This window comes from Ictalurus furcatus, chromosome 5 (genome assembly GCF_023375685.1).
Source record: "Ictalurus furcatus strain D&B chromosome 5, Billie_1.0, whole genome shotgun sequence".
In the NCBI taxonomy this organism is placed as follows: Eukaryota; Metazoa; Chordata; class Actinopteri; order Siluriformes; family Ictaluridae; genus Ictalurus; species Ictalurus furcatus.
In genome coordinates this window covers 32363998-32382442 of record NC_071259.1, presented here as the reverse complement: position 1 = coordinate 32382442, position 18445 = coordinate 32363998, and the positions used below count along the sequence as shown (strand labels likewise).

The following is an 18445-nucleotide window of genomic DNA, read 5'->3' as shown; positions in this document are numbered from 1 at the left end:
AGATGTTTCTTTTACATTATTATGGAAGGAGTCTCCAGTGTGAGTGCTTTGTAACAGTCAGACGTGAAGCTGTAACTCTGTAAAACTGTTGTTTTCAGGGCAAGAGAGAAAAAAAAAGCGGTTGGCCGACTGTTTATAACTGCTATACCGTAAGTGGTAATTGTTTGAGCAAAGTTTCACAACATGTAAATGTAAATGTATCATCAGCACAAGGTGGGCGCATGGTAGCTTAGCAGTTAGCACGTTCGCCTCACACCTCCAGGGTCGGAGGTTCGATTCCCACCTGTGTGTGTGGAGTTTGCATGTTCTCCCCGTGCTGCGGGGGTTTCCTCCGGGTACTCCGGTTTCCTCCCCCAGTCCAAACACATGCATGGTAGGCTGACTGGCATGTCCAAAGGGTCCATAGTGTATGAATAGGTGTGTGTGTGTGAATGTGCTGATGCTCCCTGGGATAGGCTCCAGCTTTCCCCGTGACCCTGAAGGAAGGATGAGCGGTATAGAAGGTGGATGGATGGATGGATATAAAAAGGTATGCTGTGTCCTTCTTTAATAAATACCAAATTGTAATTGTTGGCAAATTTGTGTACAATAAGAGGAACAAAACACTTTGGGGTAGCTACAGTAACTCGGCTTCATCACACCCACCCTGCTGCTGATGATTTTCCTGTAGCAGCACGACACACACGTGATTTATACCGATGAAATGAATGTGTCTGAGACATGTGTAATCCAGATTTTAAATTAGGGGGGAGGAGGTGAACAGAAGGTTTAGAGAGATCATAAGACTCATGAACACCACACACACACACACACATTCACACACACACACACACACAAATCCCTCCAAACTCCCAAACTGATTCCTTTTCCTTGTGAGCGTGCCACAGCGGGAGCGCGCATTCAGCCTTTACGCGGGACCGCGCGTTATCAGGAATAAAAAGATACACATAAAAGGAAGAGGAGAATAAAATGTCAATTAAAAAAAAGTTGTGTGAGAGGAGAAGTGATGGTGTGATGCTTTGGAGCTGAAAGGTGGGGCGAGTGTCACTGAAGAAGAAGGAGGAGGAGGAGGAGGAGGAGGAGGTAATAATAATAAATATAAAAAAAAAAGAAAGAAAGAAAGGAAAAAAAAAAACCCTGATGGAGGGTAAAAGATGTCTGCGTCTCCTGCCACCCACCCGAAATCGATTGCGTTACATCCAGAAATCTCTCCAGTTTGAAGTATAAAACGAGGCGCATGGTGTGGAATAGTCGAGTGTGTTCTCCAGAGTCGAACAGGAATATACACACACTCATACACACTCACACACACGCATTCACACACACACTCACACCCACACACTCACACACACACCACCGGCTGCCACCAAGCTGTGTAAGTGTGCACTTTTTCTTTTTCTTTTTCTTTTCTTTTCTTTTTTCTTTTAATTCTAAAGTTGTTTAAAGTGAAAAAATGTGTTAGTTAGAAGTAGTGAAAAGAAATCCGCGCGTGCTTAATTCATAAACACCTACAGTACCGAGTTAACACCTTAACACCGCGTATCTGTGTCAAGCTGGACTTATAATAAGGTGACTGCTTATTATAACCCTCATCACCTACAGTATGTACCTGTTATTATACCCGCGCCTTTAATGTATAGCAGTCAAACGAACTGAACACAGGAGCTGTTCATTCAGTGCCGCTGCTGTTCATTCACTATAAGACACAAGAATCGATTCAGTGCTTTAAGAGTATTACAGGTGTCGGTTCCATCCAGTAATTAAAACGCAGGTAAATCTGAGGGGCAGTTAATTCATCACCGACGGTGTTAATGCGACACAGTGACTGCTGTAAAGTGTTCGGTTTAAATATAAGAGGTCATTAATCAACACCTGGGGTGTGTTTATTCTGTATAAGTCAGATTTGATTCAGTCCTGTAAGAGTAGGCTGTTCGAGGTGCTCAGTCAACACAGTAGCCCAGTCAGAGGTGTGTATTTGAAAACTTTTAATGTAAGTATTGATTCAGTGTTCATTCAGTGTAGTGAGTAAGAGCTGATCGGACACTATAAGAGTGGGCTTTTAATTCAGCCGTGCAGTTACATGCAGTAAATTAGACACCGCTTAGGTTTTAAATCCAAGTGGTATTTAATCAACACTGGAAGTGTTCAGTCGAGACACTGCTGTCTTGTGGTTTTTATTTCAGTAAGTGAGAACTGATTGAATACTTTAAGAGTAGGCAGTTGTAGGCGTTCATTCGACACGGTAACTGTGGTAATTAACATGGTAAGTATTGATTCAGTGTGTTGGGTGTTCAGTATAATAAGGAAGAACTGAGTATTAAAGGTGTTAATTCAGCACAATAACTGAACACAGTCTAACACAGGTAAAAGTATTCAACTGAAGTCTAACACTGCTGCCGGTGTTAATTCGATATAGTAAGTGAGAATTGATTTAGTTCGGTAAGAGTGGGCTGTCTGAGGTGTTGATAAACACAGTAACTGTTGAAATGTTTAGATTAAAAACTGAAGTGGTGATTCATCAGTACTGTAAGTATTGAGTGTTAATGAAATATTCGAGTTAAGAACAGAACTTCGGTACTTTAAGAGAGGGCTATTGGAGGTGTTCATTCGACACAGTCAAGTATTGATTTAAAATCTAAGCGTTAATGAATCACTATTAGACTGGAGGCATTAACATTTATTTCATCTGTAATCCAGACGTAAATTCAACGCTGTTAAAGTTTGAACTCAACCCTTAATGTAAGTTAACATAATGACTAACAGTTGAGGTGATACTTTAAAACGAAGCTGTTACCGGTGTTAACCCTTAAAACACTTTTAAAGTGCGAGAAGTCAATAATCAGCACGGTGTTAGTTCAGTATATTACGTAAGAGTTGACTCAACACTTTAAGAGTGTTACAGCGATGGAATTAAATACGGCGAAAGCATGACTTCAAGTCAAAGAGGTAATTCATCGACACTGTAGGTGTTAATTCACTGCTGCAGGGGTTCATTAAACACATTAAGGGTTTGCTGCAACCTAGACCTTCATTAAACTCGGAATAATTGCACTAAAACGAATCATTACAGCACTGACGGTCCACGTATAGACGCCGTATGTGTTAAATCAGCGCAAACCGATGTTAATTTTACACTGTAGGTGTTAATTTAACACTGTAAAAGTTACGCAAAGACACCAAAAGCGATCGTTTAATGCCGAACGTTCATTTATAGACGCCGTGTGTGTTAAATCGACACAATCCGATGTTAGTGTAATAACGTATGCTGCTGTATGTGTTAATTCGGTGTTGCCGGGTGTTCACTGAAGATCGTTAAACAGTGTAGGTGTTCGTTTAAACACTGTAAAGGTTAAGTAAAGACACCGAAAGCGATCATTTAATGGCAACAGATCGGTTATATAGACACGTTCGGTGTTCAATCAATACAGATACATGCTACTTTAATGCTGTACGTGTTAAGTGAAGGCTCTTATGTGTTCACTGAAGATCATTAAACATGGTAGGTGTTAGTCTAAGACTGAGGAGTGTAAGTCATTGTACTAAAATGAATAATTCTAAGGATAATAATAGGTTCAGTCATAGACATGACATTAACTCAACACGTATCTGTGTTAATTGAATGCTGTATGTGTTCAGACTGAAAACTGTTAAGCGGTGTAGGCGATCATTTAACACTGTGGAGACGCCATTTAATGCTAATAATTTAATATGAATAATTAATTTAGCGATGGCGTGGGACTAATGAGGAGTGTCAAGTATGCAACGGTAACATTAAATAAAATATGAATTAATCAGCCGTTAAAATATGTACAGTATACACAGCATTGTTTATTAACTCTATAGGTGGGTCAGCGACAACAAAAAAACTTTCACCGGACATCGGGTGGCACGAGCATGCACGAATAAATAATCATTATTTTCTTTTTAAAAAGTAAAAAAATATATAAATAAATGTATTTACAATTCACTGATAAATGCGGTTAATGGTCTTTATACGGTAGCGTCTGCATTTTATACGACGTCATACAGCGCATTTTTATTTGTTCTTTCACAGACACGACCGTGTTTTAAACATTCGGTCTCTTTTTAAAAATACAGAAAACAATTATCTTGGTTTTGTAATAAATAAATAAATAAATAAATAAATAAATAAATAAATAAATAACACGGAGAGCATGTATGAATTACAGAAGCTGTTGCACTTACAGGTCTCACGTGTGGGAATTTACAAGTTTCTGAAGAAACTCTTTCTTTGTTAAGCTTCAGATCGTTTTACGGATTTTGGGTCATGGCTTGTGTAGTTGTCTGGTGGCCTTGACGTGATCTGTCTAGCTCGTTAACACAGCGTTTAACCCTTTATAACTGTTTGCTTAGTGCTGTCGTACATCTTAAAGCACACTGAAATATATGGGGATCAAATGCTGTCAGATTGTCAGGGATTTTTGTACGAACGTGTTTTGACTGGGTTTCCTGTGCGTGTGTGTGTGTGTGTGTGTGTGTGTGTGTTTGTTTATCAGGCTGAAAAAGCCATGCAGGCTGAGAAGACATGGCACATATTGTTGAGTGTAATTCTTTTGCTCATCACCTCCAGCCAGTGCATGGACAGCAGGGAAGCGACGCACGGGGACAAGCAAACTCTGCTGGACCTGCTGCTGCGCGTGATCAGGGACGGCCAGCGGGAAAAGCTCAACACGCGGGAAAAATCCGCCCACAGCAGGCCCATAGGTGAGCTTCTGCTGACGATGATGATGATGATGATGATGATATCCGTGCTGTTACATGTTCGTGTGAGCGTTCTAGCATGATCTCTGGATGTAGCTGTGGTTTCACATGAGTTCTTATAATCCACTTCTAGTCCACTTCTGGTGTACTGACGGACTTAAAAGTGTGAGTGAATCAAGTCGCTTGTGATCGACCACGAGACGTCGTACAGGGTGAAATGCACGTACAAACGAACGCCGTAGGAGATCGTTCATTTAATGATTACAGTAAAGTTTAATCTGACACTGTACAAGCTGTAGTTACAGTCCGTTCAATATGACTGAATTCTCAAATCTCCAAAGTGTTGGTTATTTTTCTGTAACACCCCGGCTCTGACCCGGGTCCGTCTGTAATGTACGGTACAGTAAATAAGTCACAGGTTTACACGAACACGCTCGTTCTTATATGTTATCGCTTCCATAGTAACAGCTCTGTCCCAACACTCTGCATAATCTAAGGCTGATGATGAACAGGCGAAAAAAACATACAATCCTTAATATAGTCCTAACAGTTCGTGTTCACTGCCTCTAGTGGCAGTTGGATGTATTGCACCTACATTTTGTTCGTCCCATGCGAACATGGTGTACCTTCGATGCACAAAAAATGGTATTAAAATCTCTAACCTACGTAAAACGTGTCATTTATAATAGAAAATTGTTCATGATTCAGATCAGGTATATATTTCTGACAAATCGTGGCGTTGAAGCTTCCAACCCATGAACACATTCCTCCGACAACAGTAGTACACCTCATTCTAATGAAACAAAGACATTAAACGATAAAATAGCAAATTAGCGCCTGCTTTACTGCAGTGCGGTGGCGCTACGTATTCCACCTCGCTAGCTAGCAAGTTGTGGAGAGCTCAGACTATAACTCTTATGCTTTGCTGTAGCGCTAACTACCTAACCTCAGCTAGATATATCCACATAACATAACAGCCAAGTTACATCTATGTTCGTCTTTTAGGAATTTTTAGGAACTTTCTTTGGTGCTAATGATATCACTGAGTCACACAACACATTCAAAACAAATGTAGTACGCGCAAAGCTAAACTGGTGTTAGCATACTGGTTAGCTATATTAGCTACGTGATGTCTGTGGTAAAGGAAACCCTATGTTTAAAACTCATGCTATATTTAGTGCTGGTGTTTATTTTGCCCGGGTTGATGGTGGCGATTTGCGTGACCGAGCGTTCACTCGCTCCTCGCTCTAAGGAAGGAGGTTCGCCAGCTGCCGTAGCGATGTTTGGCTCAGAGCTCGAGCGCCGGCGAGGCTAACCTGACGGGTGATAATGATGTGAGAGAGCGTCGTACCGCCAAGCATTAAAGTCTGATCCAGAGGTAGAATTGTGTGATGGATACTACATTAATCTAAGGACTAATAATAAACAGATTAAAAGACGTGCACAGTTATTGAACCAGTTAAAGTGTATACGGAATAATATTATGGTTTCTATAGTAACAGCTCGTTCAGAGGGAGCCGTACGGCATGAACGGATTTTTAAAAAGCGTGTAATCGTCGATGTTTTCTAGAAGGAGGTGTGTAATTTAACGTTTACGGAAGGAGTCTCCAGTGTCGGCGTGTTCTAACAGTCAGACGTAAAGCTGTAGCTGTTAAGCTTTCAGACATTTTCAGGACAGATGTTTTATTTCTTATTTATTTGAATTTTACTTTCGATTTTTTTTTTTTTTTTTTTTTACGTGGTACGGTTTGATTAAAGACGAAAAACACGAGCCCTGATAACGCTCACGTGTGAGATCTTTGAGAGTCAGATTTCATTCTGTAGCCTGTGAAATGTCTGCAGAATGACGGATTATGTTGTGAAAGAAGTCAATTCTTCCTCCTAGCATCTGCAAGTTTTTGGGGTTCCCCCCCCCTTTGCGCTTTGGAGTTTAATTGATTACAAGCGGTGAGTCTGGCGCTGGACCACACACGCGCTGGACTTGAGCCACGTCAGAATATCTACGCACGCGTCACACGTACGACTCACGTGGAGGAAAACGTGTAAAGAGCTGTCCGTAATGTCACCGAATCCTAGCTAATGTTGCGCGTAATGTCCCTAATGGCCGGCTATTTCCTCTTTACTGTCAGAAATAAACCGAGTTACGCTGACATGTGAGCGCTTTGTGTTAATCAATCACGCTGTAAATTAACCATCCATCTCAAATTCATTCATAATACAGGGTGAGTAATCGCCGTTGTCCGCAGGAGGCTATAATTAGCAACCGCACGGATTTGGGCATCTGACGTTGATCAGCATTACAACGCTGAGAAATAATCTCCTTACAACGGGAGATTATTTAGGAGATGTTAGAATTTATAATGACAGGATATTTTGGACAAAAGTCACGCGTGAACTGTTTAAGCAGACCGCTTCTGAAGCCGTAGTGAAACCAGTGGATATTGCGTCGAAGCGTCCCCACTCGACTGTACAGCGCCCTCCAATAATATCGGCACCCTTGGTAAATATGAGCAAAGAAGGCTGTGAGAAATTGTCTTTATTTTTGAACCTTCGTTGAACGGCGCGTTCCAGGTTTATTCCCCCCTTTGCTGTTATAATACGCTCTACTCTCTCTTCTGGGAAGGCTTTCCACTAGATTTCGTGGGCGTGGCCGTGGGGATTTGTGTCGTGTCGTGTTCGGCTACAAGAGCGTTAGCGTTAGCGAGGTCCGGTTTGCCGTCGGCGTTCCAGTTCATCCCAGAGGTGTTCGGTCGGGTTGAGGTCGGCGCTCTGTGCGGGACTCTTCTACCTTCTCTTCCAATCTTAACACACCACGTCTTCACGGAGCTCGCTTTGTGGACCGGGGCGTCGTCGTGCCGGAGCGGTGTCCGTGCCTCGGAGTTCCCGTGAAGAGAAATCGCAATGCTACAGCGTACAGAGACGTTCGATACGATCGTGTGCTTTAAACTTCGTAGGGAAGAACCACATACGGGTGTACGTACTTTTGGAAGTATAGTGTATGGAAACCGATGGAGCCTTCACACCATCCGAGGTGCATTTCGAGTGTCGCTGCAACCTCAGAAGCACACGCTACTAAGGACTTTCCGTTTCACTGGAAACTCTGTGCCTGATACTAAACCTTCACCACTTCTACCACTGCGCTGAGACGAAACGCCGTGCAGCTGGATTCGGGAGGAATCCGGGCGTGGCTGCTGATTCAAACGAGGTTTGGTCGATGACGATATCGAAAACAAATACCTCCACACACCCTCACATATCATGCGCAGATATTCACTTATCTCGGTGTAATAACACGCAGATAAACAGGGCTCCTGATTTCCATCGGCTCTTCATCACCAGCGGGATAAAACATAATCAGCACGGATAGAGTCGAATTGTCTAGAGTGAAGCGAATAAGGAAGGCGCGAAGGTACTGACGCGTTTGGTCACGTGACTGAGAAACACATAAAAGCGTAAAAACTCCTCTGTCCTGAAGATGTCGGGACATTTACAGCGTTACCTCTGACGCTGGAGACTCCTTCCGTAAACGCTAAACAAACATCACTGTATCAGTTAAATAACAGTTTGCTCATCCTCTTAGCTGAGCTGTTACTATGGAAACGCTAACATATTAATAAAAATAATAATAATAATAATAATAATAAGAAGAAGAAGAATAAACTTTATTTTATAAAGCGCCTTTAAAAGCAGCTTCTCAAAGCGATGTACACAAAATTCGGAGGTAGTTTATAACATTGCAAGGCGTTAGCGTCGTTAACAAATAACCGGCTATCGCTAACATTACATGGAGCGTAACGTTCGCCGGTTCCACGGCAACAATGCCAGCCGCCTCAAACAAACATAATATAGGACCCGTCTTTCAGGTGCTTCGAAAAAAAACTCCAGGTGTTTCCTCGCTTTGTCTGAAATGTCCGATAGCATCGGTTGCACACCGGAAACCGATACTCGCTTTCCTCTCTTTTCCTCTCAACGAGTCGGGGCGGAGCTAAACTTGTTAAGCTAAGCTAATCTTCTGTAGTGTTTCCCGTGTGCTTGTAGGCGTTCTTCTTCTTCTTCTTCTTCACCGCTCGTGGGCCGACTAATACACTTACGCGTATCTGCTGCCCCCTTCAGTTCCGGAGGAATTGCAACCTCGGTACCTGCGGTACTCACGCAACTGCAGAGAAACAAGTACCGTCACGTTTTGAGCATGTTGGTACCGACTTGGTACCGAAGTATCGGTTCTGGTGACATCACTACACAGAAAATTAAAACGTATAAAAGTTAATAAGAACAACAACGTGAATAATAATAATAATAATAATAATAATAATAAAAGTAGACATCAGCAATCAAATGCAAGTTTAAAAATGTGTGTTGAGCTTTAAAAAGGCCAAAGGTCTGAGCTTCCCTGCGTTCAGGAGGAAGAGAGTTCCAAAGTGACCAGTGTAGAAACCTAAATATATTTGCATACTGTCAGAGATACTGTTATATAAAATTATTCAACACATTCTGACCAATCAGAACCCATTATGATGCGGTGTATATATGTATATATATATATTTAATTCGCGGCAGTCAATCTCACTTTCGAAGCCATTCGCAGGTTGTCTTTGAAACGTTTATCCTCGTAGGCACTTCTAAAAACCTTCCACAATCAGGCTGTAGCGTTATCAGTGCTAGTCGATGGAACGCTCACCCAACTGCTTCATCAGTGACCTGCCGCTCGCTCTCCCGGGCTCTCGGCTTTTTAGTATTTTGCTTGCGTTGATAACGATAACCGCGTTCTTATCGCCGTGACGCGCTCTACAACGCGAGACGTGTGTTTGGTGTCCGTGTGGTGATCTCGCGTACGCCTGTCTGCTTTACGGTGATGTTTATTTATCCACCCTTACGCTGTTTAAACCGGAACAGATCTTCAGAAACAGCGTACAGACATGTACGGAGAACCTGCGGGACCTAAACATCTGCTCACCTCATCTGGGATCTCTAACGTTCTCTAAAGTTGTCTGATGTTCTCCTCTGCAGCTGAAGGCGAGCGCACGCGTCAGACTGTTTCAAAAGCTTGTCTTCTGTTTTTGTGTGTTCATCAGAGATCGTCCTGAGAGACATCAGCATTAAAGACAGGTTTATAAAACATTTCGCAGGTAAGAAATCCTGATTTGCAACTTCCATCTTTTACATGAGTGACAATAGCAGAATAGAAAACGTCTGAGGTCTGATTTATGCTCCGTCTGTTCGTCTGCAAACGCACCTAATGTCATTAAAAAAATTTTTAAAAAAAGACCTAAAACTAGCACAAAAAAAACCCCAGATCTGGTTTTTCCTCTGCCGTCGTGCGTGGGGAAACAAGCTCACGCCTTTCTGAAGTTCTCCCGTTTCCCTCCGCACATCTTTGCAGTATAATCTCACGATAGAATCGGTTCCGTATGCCGTGAACACGCTCGATCATGCTCGGACGTGATTGACGTTTGACCATCGACACGACGTCACCGCTATCTTGGCTGTTAGATCCCGGTAGAAATTCAGCAAGCGTTTGAACCTCAGCAGCAGTAATTTTGCATCAGTTAGACGTTCACGTTCAGGTGACCCGGAGCCGTTTAAGCCGATTAATCGCCCCGGGTCCTGAGGCGGCCGCGATAAACGGTGCGAAAATCCATTATCCGGAAGCTAATCCGAAGAACCTGACACGCTTTATTGAAACGTTTAATTCTTCGGCCTCGTGCGAAGCGGGCGCCCGCGCTAATCCCTTCTTTCGGATCCCTGCACGGCTAAAGCGGGCCGACTCGCTTTTCCCGAGAGGATAAAGACATCCCCAGCGACGTGAAAAACGTCAGCTCTGTCGCCGTCAGCGGACTGTACGGATGTAAAACCGCGCTCGCGCGTCGACGACTGACGGGAGCGTCTCAGACCTGTGAAGTTTTCTTTCTTTTCTGTTAGCATGTCTGTTTCATAACCCTGACTAGAAAACTGTCTTTCTTTTAAGCAGGACCAGTCAAGTTCCCGTCGGAGTGCGGGATGCATTTTCACAGAATTTACCACAACACGCGGGAGTGCGCGAGACCAGAATGTACGTCCGCACGTCACCTTTCACCTTTCACATCCGAGTGGTGTTGAATTAGTCGTCGATCGGGGATGCGTCGATGCTGATACCGGTGTGCGGTACTGATCCGATACCCTGCTCCGATACCAGCAATGACAGCGATATAGAAATAGACTTATTTCTCTACGAATGATCAAAGCAGACTGCAAGCGGCTCTGCGAAAATATCAGAAGAGAACGAACTACAGCTTCGATCTTCTGTACCATTCGGAAGAATTCAATCCGGGACAAAACTGCCGTCAAACTAACTGTTAAAGAAACGACCAAAAACAGACAAGGAGGAAGAAGAAAAAGTGTCTGAAACTGAAAACAGTGAACTCAGCGTAACATGGGCTTCAAATAAACAGCGCTCTTGGTTAACAGCTTCCTTTTCCGCAAGTTTACCTCACGTGTGGGCGGGGCTTAACAGCGACGTACTCTCATTGGCTAGTGAGATTTGGATCGACAGCTTCCCTGACCAGGAAGTCGAGACGCCAGTGTCGTGAATTTTGGAGAGCGTTCTGGAACGTTCTGGTTCTCTGTGTAGTTCATTAGTGTTTGTACTTTGTAGTGGGAATGACTTCCTTACTGAGTCAATATATAAGTGCGTATATATAATATGTAAATATTTAAATATTTGAGGTTTGGGTACGACTCGTACGCCAATTTTTTTCTAGATGAGCTCTCAGGAGCGGCACGGAACGGCGTCATCATCATCATCAACGCCGTCCTCCTTCTCAGCTGGACACTCGAGCTGCCGATCCAAATCGCACTAGCCAATGAGAGCTAAGCCCCGCCCACACGAGAGATTTCTGCCAGAATCGGCGAACGTAAACGTGCGGATCATGACCGAGATCTCTGGCAGCGCGTTCGAAAAGCGAAGAAGAAGACCGCTAAGAAAGAACGCCGTTCAGTTGAAGAGCGGGTCCGATGTTCGCCGCCGAGTTCACTGTGTTCGGTTTCAGAGCGTTTTTCTTCTCTTAGATTTTCTATTCGGTTCTTTCCGGCGCAATCGCGAAGGACGCGTGCAGAGAAACTGCCGAGCACTTCAGTTCTGCAGCGCTGAAGAAAACGCTCCATGGCGTCCCTGATCGATTAATACGAAACAGGTTACTCATTCTCTGGTTGTGTAACTGTAATTTTGGAGGGAAGGGTGGGGTGGGGTGGGGTGGGGTGGGGGGGTGGGTGTTTTTTGTTTTTGGTTTATTTTTGCTTGATGCTGGAATGCACAGGGAGGCTTTATTAGACAATTTCACAATCTCTGTGCAATGTCTGCAACTTCAACTCCCAGGCTTCCTCTCCACCCTTTTTAAGGAGTTTTCCTCAGTACACTCACCGTCCAGGAGCCAAGATAAAGAGAGACAGGATTTATTTGTAAGGGTCGTACGGTGGAAAGTCAGAGATTCATTAAAAAAAATAAGGGATTAAAAGCAAAGAAGCGGCCGTATTTGAAAAAGGATCCTTAATACAGAAGGTTGCAAATCACTTATATACTTATATTGATGCTCTCGCTCTATCGCGTTATCGTTTCTATAGCAACAGCTCTTCTTTCACGTGGACCCAAACGGATGCGTAATTGTTGATATGGTGACCTTTTTGGGGTTTTTTTTTGTGTGTGTGTGTGTAAGAAGACGTTTCATTGAACGATTATGGAAGGAGTCTCCGGTGTCAGCACTTTGTAACAGTCAGGACAGCTTTTTTTTTTTTTTTGTCTTATTATCTTCAAGAACGAGAAGCAAAAAAGCGACGCAGGTAAAGGGAACGAGCGTTTATAGCTGGGACAGGAACGGACTCGTTTCTCCGACGTTCCACGACTTTCAATTGGACTGTAAATGGATAAAAAGTAGGATGTGTCACGGTCAGAGAAATCGCCAACAAGTCTCGTTTCGAGCGGCGTAAGCCCTACACGGAACGCCGGTTTGGACTAGCAACCAACCTGGTCACGTGACGTGTGTTTTCGGCCGTGTGGTGCGCACGGAGATCGTTTCTGAAGCGTGGACGAGGATCGTTTTCGTTTTTGAAATCAAAACGCACTCGTGTAAACAGCGTGATGTCATCCGTTTACATTCTAAACAGAAGGTAACACGGTGATGTATATGTATTTCAGAAGACATGCAGCAGCCGATGTAGATCGTGCCGCATCAGGACGTTTATCATCGTAACAATTCCGTGAGGAAGAGTGAAAAATAAAGGCAACAAAAGAGAGAGTGCTTGGATGACTAGGGGACACTTGAAGGTAAAGGTGTTTTATTTATTTTTTAAACCTGCTTTATTTTTTTCCTCCTCAGTCTATAAAAGATGCGCAAGATTGCTGATGAGGCTAGCGATGAGCCCGCTGTGTGCTCAGCCGTAGCAGAGAAAGTGTAAGGTAAGTCTGATTTCTAAATAATCCCCCTGTTAAAAAATGTTCCAAGTTTGCTGAACCGAATCAAAATGCAGATTGATTGGACTATTGAGTAAGACTTAATGCGAGTTTAATCGCAACCACCGGTCAGCTTTCTTGTATAGAGTGGATCCAGGCCAAGGTTGGACAAAATATTAAGAACCGCCGCAGCTGTTCGATGACCCCTTTGGAAACCCGATGGCAGGTGAACATATCCACAAATTGGCTGCTCTCTCGTGTCCTGGATTGATGTTTCTGTTTGGATGAAGATGAAATGAGAAGTAAAAAAAAAAAAAAAAAAAAGATGAATTTCAGCTGGATTATTCGTTCTTTCGCAACGCAGCATGTGTAAGCGTGACTCACCGCCCCAGAACTAAACACACAGAAACGTCTATATTTCGGTATCCGTGCCTCCAGGAGACGAGAACCTCGGAAAGAAGAAACGGATTAAGGCGTAATCGATGCAACAAATGTACGTCGTGGGTTCTGCGCCAACACCGTGCGTCGTTGCTGTTGTGTTTATTGTGTGTGATTCTGTAAGGACTGACGTTCTCCTGTTGAATTCTGGCTTCGCTGTTGTTTATTGTAATCAGGGGTAAAGATCAGAAGGGAGGAAAAAAGGAATGGAATAAGGATGAGAACAAACTGCTAAACTTTTATTAAAAAAAAGAAGAAGAAGAAAGAAAACACTGTTATTAAAATCTAGTCTGGATCCGAATAAATGACCAAGCGTAGGAGTCAGCTGTCATTTTAATTTTATTCTGATTTCACGAATTCCCCTCTCTGAGAGCAACAAAAGCTGCTTTGATGTTTTGTTTTTTTCCCTTTTCCAAGCTCTGCCCCTGTCCTGTCATTTGTTTGTTACCTGATTGTGTTCACCTGTTCCGTGTCTCGCCCTTGATTATTTGCAAAGTCTTTTTTTTTTTTTTTTTTTACATTTTTTGCGTTAAGTCCAAGTGTTTTTGCTCCCCGGTGCCGTGTGACACGTTTTCCCCGTCTTATGATTACGGATAATCCGAGTTTGTTGCACTAAGAACTCGGACAGTGATTTACGGATTCGCCGTGATAAAGCAAGCGCTTTTGTTTGCACGCTTACGTCCTGCCTTCTTTCCTTTCACCGTTTATTACATTACTACACCGTTAAGCGATCGTCAGTTCTTCGGGTCTTCAGCTCTATGTAGAAGGGTGTGTTTCTATACCATAAACGGGTCCAAGCAGAACCCTTTTCAAAAGGATAAGAATTACCCCTTATTATCCACTGAAAAACTATTGAGGAATTATTTTTCTGAGTGTGAGCTAAATGTTAAGGAAAATAACGTGCAATAATTTGGACTTTGTACCACAAACCTTCCCAGTTAATACACACGAAGGGTTCTTCAAGGGTTCTTAGCCCCTGAAAAGCGATCGGATCTTTGCGAGATCGTCGTTTTTACCGATTAAAGCAGAACTGCTGTCATTTTTCATCGGACGAACAATAAACCGATGACTAAAATCTGACTGAATCTAAATCCAAATGAGCTGTTAGAATTAACACCGACGTAATCCTCAAATGAGCTGAAGAGCAGAGTAGTATTCTTCCACCTGTGTTGTGACACGTGCGGTGGCAGTAATGGACGGCCGAGGACAAATCCTAACGCGTGAAAGCATGGAGAGTGTGGCTCGATTAGGAAATGAAGTGTGAAAGATTCACCCGGAGTCACTGTTCCTCTTGTGTTTCCTAAAAGCTAACAGAAATGTTCAGTGGGCCGTTGATATATTGAGTCAGTAATTGTCTGCGAATTAGTAAAAGACGTGTCTCAGGCACTTTATGACAGTTTGAGGGGTCGAACTTTAAACCCTCTCACACTCAGGATCGATTCTGGGCTTGTGCTTTGGGGGCGGGGCTTATAACGGCTGCTTTGCGTTCACTGGATTCACTGTATAAAAAAAAACAAAACAAAAAAAAAAACGCCTTTCTTGAAACTTTAAGCAAGACACGCTTAAATCTAGTTAAAGTGTACTAAAATAAATAAATAAAAGAAATAAAATCTGCCGGTGGGGTCAAGCAAAACTGACTTGGTAAGAAGTCTTGAAAATATCATAAACATCTAGTCATTAAAAAATGCAAGTGGATCTTAAAACTAGACAAAAATGCCAACATTTAAGCAAGTTGTGCTAATTGCGAGCAATGAATACTCGTTTATTCAAGGTAGACTTACTTAAAGTGAGTATTTGGTGGTTTGATTGAGCTGACTTTAAGAATTTATTCACATGACACATGATAACAACAAAAGCTTGACAATTATTGGGGGTAAGACAGGACAGGTGCGAGTGATCAGTGGGACATGTGACATGCTGGGGCTGATGGGTAATGTAGTTCAGTGTGGATTTCAGCATAACCATGACACATAGCTGCTTCATTGAAAATTTTGAATTGTGCAAGTGATCTCAGTCTAAAAATAAAGAAAACCATCTTGATCCACTGATGGAATGTTATGCAAACTGTTGTTGTAGCTTGTTACTGGTTAAATCTCGCTCAGTATTAGCTGGAGATATCGTATTAAGACAAAGTTAGCTATGTTTTCTTCAAATGAGATCAGTTTTCTAACGCAAAACATGCTCGACAAGATTCATTTTCTTTTTACACACAGAAACGAGGCTTTTTTTACTTTCGTGAAATGTTTTTTTTTAGAAAAAAGGGGTAGAGGGATGGATGGATAGACAGGTAGAGGGATGGGTGGATAGACAGGTGGGTGGATGGATGGATAGACAGGTAGAGGGATGGATGGGTAGACAGGTAGAGGGATGGATGGGTAGACAGGTGGGGGATGGATGGATAGACAGGTAGAGGGATGGATGGATAGAATGGATGGATAGACAGGTAGAGGGATGGATGGGCATACAGGTGGGGGGATGGATGGATAGACAGGTAGAGGGATGGATGGATAGACAGGTAGAGGGATGAATGGATAGACAGGTAGAGGGATGGATGGATAGACAGGTAGAGGGATGGATGGACAGACAGGTGGGGGGATGGATGGACAGACAGGTAGAGGGATGGATGGATAGACAGGTAGAGGGATGAATGGATAGACAGGTAGAGGGATGGATGGATAGACAGGTAGAGGGATGAATGGATAGACAGGTAGAGGGATGGATGGATAGACAGGTAGAGGGATGGATGGATAGACAGGTAGAGGGATGAATGGATAGACAGGTAGAGGGATGGATGGATAGACAGGTAGAGGGATGGATGGACAGACAGGTGGGGGGATGGATGGACAGACAGGTGGGGGGATGGATGGACAGACAGGTGGGGGGATGGATGGATAGACAGGTAGAGGGATGGATGGACAGACAGGTGGGGGGATGGATGGACAGACAGGTGGAGGGATGGATGGACAGACAGGTGGGGGGATGGATGGATAGACAGGTGGGGGGATGGATGGACAGACAGGTGGGGGGATGGATGGACAGACAGGTGGGGGGATGGATGGACAGACAGGTGGGGGGGATGGATGGACAGACAGGTGGGGGGATGGATGGACAGACAGGTGGGGGGATGGATGGACAGACAGGTGGGGGGATGGATGGACAGACAGGTAGAGGGATGGATGGACAGACAGGTGGGGGGATGGATGGACAGACAGGTGGGGGGATGGATGGACAGACAGGTGGGGGGATGGATGGACAGACAGGTGGGGGGATGGATGGACAGACAGGTGGGGGGATGGATGGATAGACAGGTGGGGGGATGGATGGACAGACAGGTGGGGGGATGGATGGACAGACAGGTGGGGGGATGGATGGAGAGACAGGTGGGGGGATGGATGGACAGACAGGTGGGGGGATGGATGGATAGACAGGTGGGGGGATGGATGGACAGACAGGTGGGGGGATGGATGGATAGACAGGTGGGGGGATGGATGGAGAGACAGGTGGGGGGATGGATGGATAGACAGGTGGGGGGATGGATGGACAGACAGGTGGGGGGATGGATGGACAGACAGGTGGGGGGATGGATGGAGAGACAGGTGGGGGGATGGATGGACAGACAGGTGGGGGGATGGATGGACAGACAGGTGGGGGGATGGATGGACAGACAGGTGGGGGGATGGATGGACAGACAGGTGGGGGGATGGATGGACAGACAGGTGGGGGGATGGATGGAGAGACAGGTGGGGGGATGGATGGACAGACAGGTGGGGGGATGGATGGACAGACAGGTGGGGGGATGGATGGAGAGACAGGTGGGGGGATGGATGGATAGACAGGTGGGGGGATGGATGGACAGACAGGTGGGGGGATGGATGGACAGACAGGTGGGGGGATGGATGGACAGACAGGTGGGGGGATGGATGGACAGACAGGTGGGGGGATGGATGGACAGACAGGTGGGGGGATGGATGGATAGACAGATGGATGTTGACAATTCCATGTCACTTTTGTGCAAACTAAATGATGGGCAGAAAGTCCATACTTTAATTGCTTGTTGTATTATTTTTCACTCAAAAAATCAAAAAAATTATTTTTCTCAAAATTCAGCTCTCAGTGGCTCTAATGGGTTTTAACACAGAACAACAGAATGTCGGATTATTCTTTAAATCATTTCCGAAACAGAGATGATGACATTTGAATGTATTTCGGATGAATTGTAGGTTGAGTGGTGAACATAGTTTGGGCTACGAAATGGCACATCTGCATTAAAACCATCGAGTTCTAATCCAGAATGCGTGTTTATGTTTCAGATACTGGATTTACAGAAGACGGAGCTCTGGGGAACTTGGAGCAAATTTATTTTCAGAGGAAGTGCCTTCCAGTCACACCAGTTAGAGCTAGAAATTAAAATATCTTACTGAAATAAAAAGAAATAAAAAGAATAACTCTTTTTTTTTTAAACCATTAAATAATTTGTGTCCATATTAAAAATCCTTCACACTATAGTTCGCTTTGAATTTTCTGTGTTATTTAACACAACAGCCGTTTATTTATTTAAATGATATGTAAATATGGAGTCCTGATAATCAGATAATATATATTTAAAAATGTACGTTTTGTTCTTGAAATATATTGTTTTGTGTCCCACAGATAGTTTTATAGATATTTCTATATCCTTCATTTTATCCTCATGTTTGATTTTGTGTTTTTGTGAATATGAAAGTTGCCTCTTATTTGTCCGAGTTGTTACGATGCTGTGGTTCCGGTGATGGTTAATGTGGCACTTATAGATATCATTTCAAACAGTTTAAACAAAGAAAAGTCGATAATGGAAAAATTGCACTGATGTTTTGAAAAAATAAA

The 18445-nt window shown here is 43.6% G+C and overlaps 1 protein-coding gene across 5 annotated transcripts; it reads left to right on the top strand.

The window, feature by feature from the left end:
* The first annotated feature begins 937 nt into the window (after positions 1-937).
* alkal1 (ALK and LTK ligand 1) lies at positions 938-18386 on the top strand. 5 transcript variants are annotated; one of them, XM_053626022.1, is made up of 6 exons: positions 938-1375; positions 4592-4725; positions 9795-9848; positions 10688-10771; positions 13071-13150; positions 17893-18386. In XM_053626022.1, the coding sequence occupies exons 2-5, from the start codon at positions 4599-4601 to the stop codon at positions 13133-13135; spliced, it is 330 nt and encodes a 109-aa protein (XP_053481997.1). In that variant the 5' UTR covers positions 938-1375; positions 4592-4598; the 3' UTR covers positions 13136-13150; positions 17893-18386. The 5 variants fall into 5 exon arrangements, with proteins under 5 accessions (XP_053481997.1, XP_053481995.1, XP_053481992.1 ...); XM_053626020.1 differs by having other exon boundaries at positions 4518-4725; positions 10691-10771; XM_053626017.1 differs by having other exon boundaries at positions 4518-4725.
* Positions 18387-18445: the final 59 nt, after the last annotated feature.